At 36.8% G+C, this 16,232-nt stretch overlaps 1 protein-coding gene across 2 annotated transcripts in view; it reads right to left on the bottom strand.

Moving 5' to 3' along the window:
- Nucleotides 1–314: 314 nt before the first annotated feature.
- spire1b (spire-type actin nucleation factor 1b) overlaps nt 315–16,232 on the bottom strand; it is a 29,649-nt gene continuing 13,731 nt past the window's right edge. Inside the window, exons 6-17 of one of the 2 annotated variants that reach the window (XM_079625188.1) lie at nt 15,481–15,645; nt 14,902–14,988; nt 13,015–13,144; nt 12,488–12,529; nt 9,320–9,468; nt 9,141–9,234; nt 7,819–7,961; nt 5,784–5,921; nt 4,798–4,868; nt 4,619–4,646; nt 4,258–4,406; nt 315–2,661 (exon numbers count right to left, since the gene is read on the bottom strand). In XM_079625188.1, the coding sequence (XP_079481314.1) occupies nt 2,403–2,661; nt 4,258–4,406; nt 4,619–4,646; nt 4,798–4,868; nt 5,784–5,921; nt 7,819–7,961; nt 9,141–9,234; nt 9,320–9,468; nt 12,488–12,529; nt 13,015–13,144; nt 14,902–14,988; nt 15,481–15,645 (1,455 nt within the window). In that variant the 3' untranslated portion in view covers nt 315–2,402. The remainder of the gene's footprint in view (nt 2,662–4,257; nt 4,407–4,618; nt 4,647–4,797; nt 4,869–5,783; nt 5,922–7,818; nt 7,962–9,140; nt 9,235–9,319; nt 9,469–12,487; nt 12,530–13,014; nt 13,145–14,901; nt 14,989–15,480; nt 15,646–16,232) is intronic. The other variant, XM_079625189.1, reaches the window with a different exon arrangement.

The raw sequence follows: 16,232 nt of genomic DNA, 5'->3' as shown, positions 1-16,232 counted from the left end.
ATAATTGACTTTTCAAATCATAATTGTGACGTTTTGACCTGGTTTCACAGACAGGGTTTAGATTAAGCCAGGATTATGCCTTAGTTTAATTAGGACATTTAAGTATCTTTTATAAACATGCCTTTGAAAAAACATTACTGGTGTGCATCTACACTCTAGAGACAAAACAATGACACGGACATATTTTAAGATATACGCAAGTTCAAGTTGCTTTGAGTTAAAACAGATCAAACATGCATTTTATACCGGGACTAGACTTAAACCCGGTCTGTGAAACCAGGGGACAATGTCATCATTTTTTTTTTTTGGTTTTTGTCTTAATTTTGACTCTCATAATTACACTTTGGTAGCATGTCATAATTATGACTTTGTTATGTCATAATTACGATTTACCAAGGCATTTCTTTATGTGATAGAAATGGGCTTCCATACTTAACCCAGGGTTATCGCCATTCTAAACCCTGCTTTTAACCCCCGGGTAAGGGAACGTTTAACACTTGTCATTTAGAAGCACCGCTCCTTACCCGGGGTTATGAAACCCTTCTCTGGAGCAGGGTTAGTGTTGCTTTTCCGTTGTTAGCCCTGCAATGCGGTGCCGAATCAAAGATGGTCTTATTCAGGGCCGTCCTTAGAGCGGTCAGCGGTGCAACTGGTGCGACCACAGGGCGATAGCAAACGGTCCGACCAATGGGCCTCACTTCCTCTAACTTGCACTGGTCCCTGCCCCATGCTCGGGACGGCCTGGTCTTATTATTGGGAGATGCCAGGGTCTGCGGCACTACTATTCAAGAAAGCGTAACGGCCAACTTGGATCACGTGTGTCTTGATAACCAATCATATTACAGCCTTGATGTCATTGAATTGAATCCTATCTGTCGCAATATTGTCTGTGAATTCTCTTTTAAAACAGCGGTATAAATCTAAAAAATAAAGGGCCAGATTTACTAACCGCTTGCTCCAGCGCAAACCCTCTTTTGGTGTTAAAAAAAAAAAAACTACTGTCAGGATTGCCTAAAGACTCGCAGTGAAAAGTTAGCGCTGAAAGGCATGGACAGGGTTATTTCTGCGACTGATCTTATTGCATTTGCATTTGTAGGAGTTTCCCTTTCAAATGCTAAAAGTCTGGGAGGAGAGTATTAAAGTGAATCATGCGAGGTGAATTACTAAGGTTTGCACTCATCAATTTATTGGTATTTACGCCATTATAACGGCCAAAAAAGCAGGTCTTAAACCAGACTCTAACTTGCGCTGCTCTTGGTAGATTGTGTTGGTCATTATGATCCGGCTGTGTCTGTGTGTTTAATGTGTGTGTCGTCAGTAGATCAAGCGCTGAACTTTACACTCCCATCGCCGCTTTTATGGGATTGTACTTTTACGCTACTTTGCCCTGTTTGGTAAATATGGCCCAAAAATGATTAATTTGATTGTTTAATCAAATGTTTAATGGCAAACATGTTGAAGATTAGCCAGTTGGCTGTCGCTTCATTAAATGATAAGCTGTTTTCCCACAGAAGCAGTTTATTCAACGTAGTGAAGCCTCTCCTCCATTGACATCTATTAAAAGAACGGCCTCCGGTCTCCTTCCCTGCGTACAGCAGCTTTATGCTTTTTTTGCTAACCTTGGAGGCTCGCCTTAAAGCAGCTTCGGCCAAACTCCTGCAGTGCGAACAATGCGGTGATAAGCCGCCTTTCCACTTTCCAATTCGCATACGATTGTCGCATTTAGTCCCCTAGTGGCAGTCGCACAGAACTTTGAAATTAGTAGCGAAACACCCTATGCCATAAATATTACTTTTTATGCCATTAGTTCGACCTTTTTATGTCATAATTTCAACGTAGCACGTCATAAATATGTCATAATTTCAATTTAGTGTCAATTTAATTTAGTGTCAATTTAATTTAGTATGTCATAATTTTGACTTAATGACTTTAAATGTCAATTCCGATTTAGTATGTCATATTTTGGACTTATGTCATAATTCAACTTTTTATCTCATAATTATGACTTATATCATCATTTTGACTTTTTAATCTGATAATTATGACTTTTAGTCATAATTATGATTTACCAAAGAATTACTTTTTTTTAATCTTAGTGAAAATGAGCTTCTATACAATCCTAAATGTCTGGATTTCGCCCACAAAAATTCACTATACGTGAAAATTCAACGTGAAATAAGATAACCCAGGATTGTGATCCAGGGTTAACTTTTTCAATGGTGAAAAGGCCTAACGAGTCATGAAGTTCATTGATCACAGCACAGAATAGAAAATGGCCCACGTGTGGAAGAACTGCTACACATCCATAGAGTTTATTGTCTCTGTACGACACGGCTGATCTCTCGCTTGACCAGTTCTAACCTCTACAACTACAACAGGAGGACACACGGCACGATCCGCGGCTAAACCTCATTGATAGTTCTCTCGGACGGCCGGTATTCTGCGTCCTTCTCAGACGCCGTGCTGAAGGACTGAGTCTTGCGTTTCAAGCGCGCGCGCTTGTTGGCCAGAGAGAGGCTGTGCTTGCCGGAGGCGATAATGTCGGAGATGAACTTCTTGCAGTCGACACAAACCTCCATGGTGTTCCAGTCTTCCATCAGATCTTTCGGGAGCTCGATTTCCTCCTGAGACGCGGACGACTGCCGAGTCTGCTTAGATAATCTTAGAGAGATGGAAAAGAGACGGTAAATATGAATATCAGCTTGTAGAGACGAGCTCTATGCTATGGAAGCTTAGAATAAAAACATAAAAAGGTAATTGCGACTTTTTTTCCTCTCACAAATGCGAGTTTGGAAACACTTTACAATAAGGTTTTATTAGTTAACATTAGTGAACTACTTTAGTTAACATGAGCTAAGAGTGAACAACACTTCTACAGCATTTATTAATCTTTGTTAATGTTGTAAGGTTGGAAATAATCCAAGATTATTTCAATGCAACAAAGACACTTTCTTTTCATTAAGACATTTCCAGCATAGCAGTGATTGGGACAATGGAGGAAATTGTGATGGTCTGATTGGTCAGTTTGAATGTCTCACACCTGGGTGCTGGGGACACGGTGGGGGGAGAAATGACAAAACTGGACAGCAAAGGTGCTTCACTCTCTTGTCTTTGGATGCCAAGCTGGGGAGAGGGTCTCTCTCCCTCTCGCTCTCTCTCTCTTTCTCTCTCTCCCTCTCCCTCTCTCTCTCTCTCTTTCTTTCTCTCTCTCTCTCTCTCTCTCTCTCTCTCTCTCTCTCTCTCTCTCTCTCTCTCTCAGGTAACATTTATGCTGGGTACAAATGGTTTAAATTCTCATTACATCATGTTGTAACTATTTAAGTGTAAACATAACCTTATTGCACATTGAACTTTTATTTAATTCATGGAGTCAGATTAAAACGAGATAATTGCATATGAGAACCTGTGTCTTATTTAACCAAAATTCCTTTAAAACGCTGGAAAGACTAGAACGCGCGATTCCTTCCACGTGCTACTGGAAACCCTCATTGGACCAAAATAGCGCGGCTTTTACAATGTTAATTTCAATATTTACTAATCAAAAGATGTATGTGATAACATTAGTTAATGCACAGTGAACTAACATGTACAGAATGTGAACGACTGTATTTTTAAACTAACATTAAATATGGTAACACTTTAGTTAATGTATTAACTAACATGAACTAACCATGAGTAATACATTTGTTACTGTATTTGTTAATCTTTGTTAACATTAGTTAATAAAAATACAGCTGTTCATTGTTTGTTCATGTTAGTTCACAGTGCATGAACTAATGTGCACAAGATTTTAATAAAGTATTAGTAAATGTTGAAATTAACATTAACAAAGATTAATAAATGCTGTATACGTGCAATTAATTATTAGTTCATGTTAACTAATGTAGTTAACTAATGTTAAATAACGAACCTTATTGTAAAGTGTTCTGATACAATAAATCTGATTAAATATTGTAACAAATGTATTGCTAGTTAATGCTAGGTAATACATTAACTAATGTTAACAAATGAGACCTTATTGTAAAGTGTTACCGCAAGTTTTTTTTTCTAACAATTCTGTTTTTATTTGGTTTTTGCCACGAAATAACAAAATTAAAAAGGTAATTGCGACTTTTTATCTCACAATTCAGATTTTTTTCTCACAAATGCGAGTTTATATCTTACCTTTTTTTCTCAGAATTGTGAAATAAAAAGTCACCCATTTTATTTTTTTATTCCGTGGCGGAAGCAAGCTTTGTTTCTATGCTGTTTCTGTACTTGGACATTGTGCGCTGAAGGCTGGGCCGGTGGTGGCTCGTGCTGGGCTTCTCTGGCTTGTGGACGGGCTTGTCCCGCTTCAGCGTGGACGTGGACGGACCCAGTGAGTAAATGGGTAGACTGGCGTAGGGCTTCGATGGCAGCCGCATCTAAAGCAACAGAAAAGAGTCTGTTATAAACACAAAATGAGCTTCCACCAGCTCTTGATTTCCTGAAGGACAGAACGTTCCAAACGTGATGAGGTTTAAAGGCACATTGTGACCTTGAAAATGGAGTCACGATGAGCTCGCCAGAAATAATGTAAAATGAGAATTACATGAAGTTATGTGAACATGAACGGTTTGTACAGATCGTGACTTACTTTTTTACAGCATTGTGAACACACAGGCCTGCAAAAGTCAAGAACAAGATGATACAGCACCACTAAAAATTAGTTTTTGACTTAGTATTTTTGTCTTGGCTATGTTGGCTTCTATTGAAATATCTACAAATCCTTCAATGAGCATTGACTAAAAAGTTGGATGGCAGGTTATTTATTACCTTTTACAAAACTGACAGGTGTAGGACCAGGTAAAGAAGGAAAATCGTTTAGTTCGGCAGCAGAAGCACAGCTGTGAAAAGATAAAAATGTATGAATTAATACAGAGTTACTGAGAGTCATGGTCAATATTCACAATATATTTGCAAATTGCATTGATTTTGCTGCCAGACCCACAAATAATCAACATTGTAAATATGGCAATGATTTTAAAGCACTTTTTTTTCATGATTCTTCTTCGTCTCGTGACGTGTACTAGAGTGTTCAGACAGAGATATAGATATTTTAATAGTGTCTGATTCGAACTTCAGCAGTAAAAACAAGAGTTCAAGTTGGTAAGTTTGATTCATTTCTCTGAATCAGTTCAAAATGTCTCGTTCAGTGAATCGATTCAAAACTGTGATTCTATGATTTGTTCATTTCAACTCCAAATGTTAAAAGTCTTTGTGTGGCATTTATCATGTATCAAAAGGTTTTAGTAAAATATATGGAATACACACTACCGTTCAAAAGTCTGGGTTCGGTATGATTAGTATTTTCTGCTTACCAAGGCTGCATTTATTTGATCAAAAATACAGTAAAAACAGTAATATTTTAAATATTATTATAATTTAAAAGCACTGATTTCTATTGTAATAAATAGTAAAATGTAATGCATTCCTGTGATCAAAGCTGAATTTTCAGCATCATTACTCCAGTCTTCAGTGTCACATGATCCTTCAGAAATCATTTTAATATGATGATTTGCTCAAGAAACATTTCTGATTATTATCAATGTTGAAAACTGTTCATGACTGTTTCGTTATGCTGACAATGATTAAATATAATCCTTCCTCATGTTCATTTAGTCAAATACAATGTGGAAAACATGCCTTGTTTATTTTTAATAAAATGTCTACTGTTTCTTCATGCATTAAAGCTTTTCAGTGTACTTGATTGCTTTTCCTCTGAATGGTTGCATTAATGCGCTAATAAAAGCAGTTCCCACCTTCCCCTTCTTCAGGGCATTATAGACGTCTTTGTACTGCTGAAACTTCTCCAGTTCGGCTTTGACCAAAACCTGCCGAATGTGCATCACTTCCTCCACCGTCAGAGCCAGACACTCCACCGGGAAACAAAACTCCTCCTGTCCAAAGACATCGGCCAGACGTTAGCAGAGACAAAACTACAGCAGCAATGCCGCTCATTAACCTCTGCACAGCCGCAACGCCAAAGAGAAACAGTGCAGACTGCCAACATCTGCATTCAACATTCAGGGCTGCGTTTCCCAAAAGCATCGTAAGCCTAAGTAGATCGTAAAAACGATCGTACGACTGATCTTAATATTATGGTCTGTTTCCCAAAAGCATCGTAGCTTAAGTAGCACTTGAAAATCTTCGTAGAACTACGAGTGCTCTGGAGTAATCGTACATCCCCAAGTGCATCGTAAGAAGACAGATTTATGAGGTCACCTGCAGGACAACCGGCAGATTACACTTTTATCTAGATTTAACACACTACAACGTAAGTAATATAATGTTTTGATTGTACTTTATTGTACACTTTATTTTACTCGTTTTTTGTTTACATGAATTTATAAATTAAATAATTAAAAAGGGAAGAAAACGATAGAAATACACCTAAATTAAATGAATTAACAAAAAAATATATAAAAGAAGTAATGTGGAAAATATGCTTCAAAGACTGGGCAAAATAGGGATGAATTCAAAAAACATCTGTCAATGACGTGCAGGAAAACCAGCCATGTATTGGCGATTTCTTGGTTGGCCATCATGTGGTCCCATGCCATCTTAGTCGTCGTCCTCCTCTTCCACCTCTTCATCTTCCTCCCTGTTAAGTAAGGGCACTCTTTAATGTAATCTTTTTGAAAGGTATCTATTTATTTATTTTTTTCCCAGCCATTTTGTCAGTGCCTCCGCTTGTAGGTGCTTTATATAGACTTGTCTTGATTGCTAATCCACACCAGATGACGATTATTAGGTTAAACGTTCAGAATAGGAATCCATATAAGGTTATATTTCAGCACTTCGCAAATGGACAGCGACTCTTAAGTAGAACGTAAAACGCGTTCTCGCGCGTTCATGTTAAGTGCCTTTTTGGGAAACGCGCGTGGAATTGCCGCGAGCGTTCGTAACCTTGCACGTAGAGAGCGCTCTTAAGAGCTAAGATACATCGTTATCGGGAAACCCGGCCCAGATTAGTATACTAATATCTCATACCAGTGTGTATACTGCAAATATACAGTCGTGTCCAATAGTAACTTTTTTTTAACATATTTTATTTTAAATATGAGGACACAAAAAGCTGACAGGAAAAAGCAAACATCGACTACTACAACATAATCAGTTATTCATATTTTGGTTCTCTCTTTATGCATGCATTCATAGTTTCTTTGTATGACAGCCTGACCAAAAATTATGATGGCACAATTTAGCTTGTTTCATTGCATCACAAATGACTCCGAGCACAACTACACAATATTACAGGTGAAACTCGAAAAATTCGTGCAAAAGTTAATTTATTTCAGTAATTCAACTTAAAAGGTGAAACTAATATATTATATAGACTCATTACATGCAAAGTGAGATATTTCAAGCCTTTATTTGTTATAATTTTGATGATTATGGCTTACAGCTTATGAAAACCTTTTCACAATATTCTAATTTTGAGTTTAGCTGTAAGGCATAATCATCAAAATTATAACAAATAAAGGCTTGAAATATCTCACTTTGCATGTAATGAGTCTATATAATATATATAATACATTTTTATGTGAATATTGATCAGGCCGTCAAAAAAGGTTCACTTAAAAAATGAAAACTAGAACCCAAAAAACTTTATTTCCAAAATGCTAACATTGTAAAACGATTTGACACCAGTGTAGCATAAGACCGTTTGAAGCGCGTTGCATTATTTGTTTCTGTCAACGACCAAAAGCGTTTGACTGAAAATCGTCTGAAGGGACGGCGGCAGAAGTGACAGAGGATGAAGGAGGAGTTTGTAAATGTGACTTTCTCACTTACTAAGGATTTTGAGCTGTGCCTGGAGGGCGGCAGGAAGTGGCGGACACTCGTGGGCGTTTCCTTCTCGATGGAGTGCCGGCGCTGGGCGGGCTGGCGGCGCTCCGGCTGAGGTGTGGACGAGATGGGCAGGAACATGGGCGGAGCTGAGAGAGAGGACGATAAAGACACATTACTATCAATACAATTAATGTGCATTGTGATGCTGTGCATTTGCATTAAGCTGAACTAATCATGAAACAAATCACATCAGAAAGTGGACATGAATGACCTCTGGTTGAACTGTGTCCTCAATCAACACTTGCTTAGTAACACAAGCAAGCCCAGTAACTTTATTAAGAGCTGCAATATAATAATCTGGAGCCAGATATGAAGTGGAGATCTGTTAAGTGTACATTATCCTTCTCATTTCACAGATATTTAGCAAATAAATAAATGGACATTAAATATTGGCTATTTATTTTAAAGTAATCTAAAAAGGGAAGTAAGATTATAGATTATTATATTATTTATTAATATTTTGATACTTAGATATTTATATTTTCATTTTCATCTTTGTTTAAGTTTATAGCAGTTTTTTTATATTTCTATTTCTATTTAACTTTAATTTATTTTTATTTCAGTTTTAGTTATATTAGTGCATCGACTTAAACTTATTTATTTCAGTTAGTTGCCACATCATTTCTTATTTCGTTTAAGTTATTTCAGTTTTTTTCATGTAATATTTATATTTTATTTTATTTTAATTTAGGAAACTAGTTATCATGAGCAGAATTCCCAGAAAATGTACATCTTTACCCTTTCTTCAAACATGATTAAATATTTTTTTATAATAACGCTATGAAACATGCACAATTGTGCCGACCCGACATCATACTTGGCCAGGCTGTCATACAAAAAAATTATGAACACATGCAAAAACAAGAGAACCAACGAAATATTAATAACTGATTATGTTGAAGTCAGTGTATGCTTTTTATTTTTATTGATGCATATTAGTGAAATAAAACGTGTAGCCGTAGTTTGCCTTTTTTTGGCCAAATAATTTTGACACATTAATACCTTAATCAAGTTTAGTGTTTTGTTCATCCCTCATATTTTAAATATATTAAAAAAATATAAAACATTTTCCATCTATTTTGATAATCAAATGAATCAATTTAATAATACGATTTTTAAATCAAACTTGTAGGGTCATTTAAAACCAATATTCCCCACAGACATCGCTTTTGGACACTACTTTATTCTAGAGAGCTCCCAAAATAGAGGGGAAAAAGTCATTTAAAAAAATAAAATAAACAATAAAAACAAAACCAAGGACTCACTTTTCTTGCCCAGGACGGATTCTGGCGACGTGTCATCCACCATGGATGTAGACATGCTGGAGCAGCTGGCTGACCTTTGACCTATGGTCTCATCCTGAGTGAGATCACACATTACTGAAAATAAGTGGCTTACATAAAGATTATATGACCAAAAATGATGTCTTAATAAAAATCCTCACGTCTGAATCGGAGCTGTCCAGTTCAGACAGTGTCGGTGCCTGAAGTCTTTTCCTCTGAAACCCGCCAGAGCTGTTCTGCTGAAGCGACACTCCATTGGCCAGCGACAGCGTGCTGCAGGCCTTCCTCGCCCCGTCAGAGGACGACACGTCTACAGAACACAGCACAGGACAGTTACATGAAGAGCAAAACACGCATACAGACCAAGAGCAAACAGCAATTATGAATTATGAAATTGCTAGTAAGCTAGTAATAGTAAGTAGCACATTGAAGAAAACATTACATTTTTAAGTAGAAAGACTGAAATAGTATTTACTTGTAAATTTAACTTGTACTTTGTTTTATTTACAACTTCAAAAAATATATTTTTACAGCGTTGAAGATTTGAGCTGCTCCTAAAATACAACACTAGTCAATAGAAACGGTATAATCTGCTAATGTTGGCCATTTGTTCTTGTACATGATGCTGAAAGTGTTTCTCTGCATTAGCAGTGAAGCTCAGGTGTCAGAAACAGAACAAACACAAGCACATGAAGACGTCACTGCAGACACAACACCACAGATGAGAGCCGTGAATGAGTGTGTGACGTAAAGACAAAATATCAAACACTACATCGCATACAGTTGGATCTAAACCTCTGAGACCGCTCGTGAAAATGTTTCTAAATATTTGGTAGATTTAGTGTGTCTCTCTTGTGTGTGTCTCGACAGCAGCACTGGATAAGTCACATGGCCAATATCACTCATTTTGATTAGAAATAGAGGACTGACGATTAATTTTGTCTTAAAGACGACCTATTATGTCCTTTTTCAAAGTCTTGATTTTGTTTTTGAGCACTTCTAGAAAAGTTTTTCATGCTTGAATGTTCAAAACACATTATTTTCCACATATTCTCCATTGTTGCAGCTCCTCTCTTCCCACTCTGTCAATAACACTCTGTTTAGTTCCTGTACCTATGAAGCCCCTCCTTATTTCAAGAACAATGTGCTCTGATTGGTTGGCTGGATCAGTGTGTTTTGATTGGTTGAGCACTTCGAGCGTGTTTGTCAAATGTCCCGCCCCTTACCATAACCACGAGCCTCAACACACTACTAACTAACTCAACCAGGCTCCGCCCCTTTATTCTGCATATGAATTATTAAAATGAGGAATATTGTGACGTGTTTAACTTTGTTCCCGGAAGAAAACTCAATGGAGGCGTTTCAGGGAGTTCAGAAACACTGACACTGATATAGAGAATAACTCCCGCTGGAGGGACTTTGTGCTTTTGGACCTTTGTAGACCTTTTCATGATCAAACAGCAACATTTAAAAATGTTGAAAATGTTAAAAAGCATAATAGGCCTGTAAATAATAAATTGTCTGAGTAAAATGGTCTCTGACTTTTTGAGTGTTTCTTGAAAATATCTTTAGCTGAGTTAATTTCACACATTGTTTTCCTTTAGTCTGTATAAGCCAGTATAAATACAGTTATATTACAGACACAAAATATAAAGTATTGGAGTGTATTATGATATTTCCATGATATTCTATGACATTTTTGAGCATGTGCTATCTTTCTTTAAAACGACAGTTGCTTGATAATTTGATTTATGATATTCTAATGCAATGACATTCGTGCACTTTAAGTGTGACTGAAGTGCCTAAACACTATTTGAGGCTGCTGTATATAAAAGTCACATGGTATTACCATTTGATAGCATCACTGTACCGTGTTACCGCCATACAAGTTTAAAGTGCAGCCGCCACTGACTTTCCAACACAGACTTTCCTCTGTCTGTGAATCCTGCAAACTCCATTTAACCTCCGATTCAATTCTGCAAACTCATCCTCTCAGATGAGAAACCTTTTCGTGCGACTCCTTCTATGAACATCTGCTGTGAGCTGCACATTTGACCAGTTTCTATTCACAATATGAGTCATTTTACATCTCAGCAACAGTACTAATCACAAGATAGCTATTTTAGATGTAAGAATAGTGTATGTACTGTTTATGAATGAACCATGTGGTAATGTGAGCCCTGCACTGATCAGTCAACACATCACATGAGTAAATCTTCACATATTAATCCACTCTACCTTCATGTGAAGCAATAACCCTATATTTATTGCATTGCATAATTAATCTACTTCCTCTTGGGCATGTTTCGATCCACTTGTTAAGTCATGACGTAATGAATACTGCTTCTGGGTCCAAGCCTCTACTCGAAGAAAAGGTCCATTTTTAAAAAAATTGAGATTTATACATAATCTGAGAGCTGAATAAATACGCTTTCCATTGATGTATGGTAAGTTAGGATAGGACAATATTTGGTCGAGATACAACTATTTGAAAATCTGGAATCAGAAGATGCAAAAAAATTTAAATATTGAGAAAATCTAATTTAAAGTTGTCCATTTATGTTCACGATTGTGCAGCATTCACTCAAAATTTTTTACAAAATATCTTCCTGGAACATGATCTTTACTTAATATCCTAATGATTTTTGGCATAAGAGAAAAATGGATAATTTTGACCCATACAAAGTATTGTTGGCCATTGCCACAGATATACCCGTGCGACTCGTGACTGGTTTTGTGGTCCAGGGTCACATTTAAACTAAACCTTAAAGTCTCCACTACAGTCTCCGTGCTCACGGCATCCCAGACACAAATATTTTAATGATTCATAAAAGATGAATCGCTGCCTGGTCATCTGGGATTTCCGTATGGAGATAAAGGTTAGGATCGTGATTTTTTGGTAGTATTACATCACATAGTGAGTGTATATAATTAGCATTGTTGTTTCCTTTTAGCATCTGATAGAGCGTTTGGACCCGGAAGCGGTGGTGTGTGTGACGAACGGATAATCATTTATATATTGTGTTAATAATAACAGTGTTAATAAGATGAAATCAAAGTGAATTTTAAATTGGTCACATTTCATTTGAGGGTCAAAAAACATACTAAATACTAAAAAATTATTGAATTAATGAATAAATAACATCCATGATCTTCATTACTGAACCCTGAGGCACTTTTGTTTATCTGATGGCATTAAAAATTGAGTATTAAATTCAAATCTAAAGCAGGACCCTCAAATGAACGGCTCCTGGTTTTCTATGTGAAATGACAGGAGACTAAGCTCTAATCATCACAGACGGCACTAACGGATCACATCACAGCTTTACCTGAGGAATCAAAACTCTGAGACATGCTAAGAGGCCGAATGGCTGCAAGAAAACAGGCAGGGTGTTAAACAGGCAAGTATAAAGATTCACAACAGCAGAAGATGGCTAATTCAGTAGTACTTAGTGTGGATAGTGGTTATAGCAAGATAAGACCATTTCATCCATTTGACATTTTACATTTCATCCATCAATTTACATGGATGGACTAAATAATACGAGGCAGATAATCATCAGCCATGTATGAAGCAGATATAGGCCACACACAGACATGTACTTGTGTGACTGTTGCAATCAGAGCAAATGTCAAGACAGGTTTGTTTCTGTGATTGTTCGTCTCAATTGAACATCACCAAGTCTGATAACAACATCGAGCTGTAAGCATGTGCAGTGACCTTCATACATGATCCATGATGCATATTTATCTCCAATGACAGCTCCTTTAAATGACCAGCTGTTTATGTCCATCTCAAGCAGCAAATGCATGTCTAGCACTGTATGCTTTAGTGTGTGTGAGTTTAAAGTCTCACCGAATCTACTTCTCCGGATCTGATCTGGCGACACAGGCCTCAGTTTCCTCTCTGATTTGATTCCCTCCAGAATGCGCTCGTGCAGACTGGGAGGATGTTCGGCCTGAGGCTTGAGCTTTCGCGCCGCCACCTGAAAACACACGTAGATATCAGGGAGTAAGAGACAAGCTGCATCAGTACATTTCATTTCTCATGTCACTTTCTTGCGATCACTTCTTGCGATCAAGTTAGTGGTGTTATCAAATTCACACAATTCCTTGATTGAATCATGCATTAAAACACAGGCATTAAAGTTCTCTGTCGCAGATCATGGAGGACATTAACAGGGGCTTGTGGTAAAAATGGCACCAAAATAAAATAAAAATTTCAGCGTTAAGCATTATGACCAATCCCACACATATTTATCATGAATGAAAAGGCCGATCAGAGGCGAAATCTGCTAAAAACACCGGATTCTGAGTTCTCATCTTAAACAAAATGCAGATATGCTGCAAAAATCAATCACGTTTGTATTTTCTTAAAACTACATGTTCTTGCAATTAGGGACACCAATGGTGTTACATATAAATGGTTTATGTAAAAACATATAGTAGTATGTATACAATTATGACTTTGTCATTTTCTTTATCTTGATTTATTTTGTGACATTTCTATGTGAGATGGGATGTTTTTCTGTATGTTACATTTTGTCAAAAGGCATATTGATAAATGAAGCATTAGTTGTTTAATGTATTCGGCTGATTATTTGTCAATATACTTTAATATGTGTGCTATGTTAATTGTGGGGGCAAGGGCAGGTGAGGGAGGTATTGTTTGTATATATGTTTGTGTCTGTGTCTTTTTTTGTATATGTATTGTGTGATTAACCTTTGTGTTTGTACATATGCGCAGGACCCCTTTGAAAATGAGATGTTAGATCTCAAGGGGATATCCTGAAATAAATTCAATTCAATTCAATATGACGCAAGTAAAGATTTATTGTAGCGTAGCCAGCTTCATTTATTATAACGGGAGTTTTGTGAGCATGCAGAAATCGCACTGAACGTAATTCATGAACTGTGATGGGGAACGTTCTTTCCCTGCTTTCTATATGTAATCTGAATAAACTAACCTAAATGCTTCTCAACTTGTTTTGTCTGTGTAGCCTACAAGAATCTCACATCCCTTCTCCCCAAACATAAAAACTTTTTTAAATGTATTCTATTAATCAATATTAATAATCATTATTACAATATCAAGGGCAATCACTTAGTAATAACTTACAATAACAGTTAAAAGTATTGCAAAAAGTATCAGTTTAATTTTATAGATTGAAAACAGCTTTGATATTATGCAAACTGGCAATATAAGCTGTTCTAAAACAGCATCTCTTAAAACGCTATTGGTCTTGAGTATTTAAATATAGTGTCGGTTAAAGGAATATGACGTATTTATTAATTTTTTACTTGGATTCCGGAAAACATTGCAGATGGACAGCACATGCAAATTAATGCTGATATTGTAGTTTAGCTACCGGTATATATTTGTACACTATTATTTCCTCTGTGTGTGACTTTGGTTCTGAAGAAAGGCCTGGAATGTTGCATGCAGCAGAAAATTATATTCGATTATGTCACATGGTAGAAGACCCTTTACCCAAAAATATCTATAGGGTGTGTTACCATCTTTGGAAAAGGATGTGTGGTATATATGTGTGAGCTGAGCACAAATCTGGAGTTGTCTTCTGCAGAAGATTCTCGGCTTTATTGTAAAATAAAGTCTAATATTTCTGGCATCTCTGAGAATCTCTGAGAAGTGATTTTTCACACAAGAGAGAAAGCACAACACTATCAGTGCATGCAATTCATTGTATGTGAACTCTCTCCTAAGTGAATAAGGATCACTCACAGGGTTGAGGGGGGGTCTGGACCTGATGAAATCAAGTATGACCTCATGAGCGCTCTTCTTTAACTTGGGTGGAATATCTCCATTCACCTGAGAAAGAAAGAGAGAGAGAGAGATCTGAACACACACATGCACAGACCTAGCAGAGACTCACTCCAGCTGGAAGCATCAGTGAATCCCAATAAATGCAGCCACTGCCTCTTAATATCAATGTAGTTTAGATGGTCTATGTTCATCAACAAGCTATAGATATTCTATTTACAACTAGTAATTAATATGTTTTGAATGCAACTTCTGAAAACGTTTTTTGCATCTTTGATAAGTTAATCTGCAGTTTACCTGCCTCAAACAAATATGATACCACAAACCCATTCTTGTGCAATACTTTTGTTGCATCAGTGTAGCTAAAAAAGTAGAGCAAGGCATTTGATTCCCAGGGAATGCATGAACTTGATAAAAAGCATACCATGAATGCAATGTAACTAAGTTGCTATGGATAAAAGCGTCTGCCAAATGCATAAATGAAAATGAAATATGCATCAGATGTGTTGTGACAAATGTGGTGGTGTGTTCTGAACTCACCATGACCTTGCGTAGCTTGTAGCGTTTGGAGCGGATGTCGTCCATGAGCATCTCGTACGGCGTGAGCTGGAACTCGATTGCCAGCGGGTTATACTGGCGTTCCTGAACCTTCTGCAACTTCACACCGTTCCTCAGATCTCGCATCAACTGCACCCAGAGCCACGTCTGACCACAGCACACATGCAACACGTTAGACGGATTCGAATGGAATATTACAGGCTTTTTTAAGCATAATATATTACTATGAGTATTAGTAATCATTTAAGGCAAGATGCTACAGGATAACAACAGTGTTTTTCATGCACTGGTCAATTCAGAGATTTTGGGCAGTTTGGCTTTTCATATAATGTGTTGTTTCAGACTAGTGGAAAGAAAACATCCAAAATACACATTTAAGTGTATTTTATTGCATTTATCTATTTGTGTCTGTAGATTTCAATGACTATACAGGTGAAACTCGAAATTAGAATATCATGCAAAAGTTCATTTATTTCAGTAATTCAACTTAAAAGGTGAAACTATACATATATTATCTATACTCATTACATGCAAAGTGAGATATTTCAAGCCTTTGTTTGTTATAATTTTGATGATTATGGCTTACAGCTTATGAAAACCCCAAATTCAAAAAATATTGTGAAAAGGTTTTCATAAGCTTTAAGCCACAATCATCCAAAATTATAATAAATAAAGGCTTGAAATATCTCACTTTGCATGTAATGAGTCTATATAATATATTAGTTTCACCTTTT

Source organism: Phoxinus phoxinus (assembly GCF_949152265.1).
Source record: "Phoxinus phoxinus genome assembly, chromosome: 10".
NCBI classification, from domain to species: Eukaryota; Metazoa; Chordata; class Actinopteri; order Cypriniformes; family Leuciscidae; genus Phoxinus; species Phoxinus phoxinus.
This window is presented reverse-complemented; position numbering and strand designations above follow the sequence as displayed.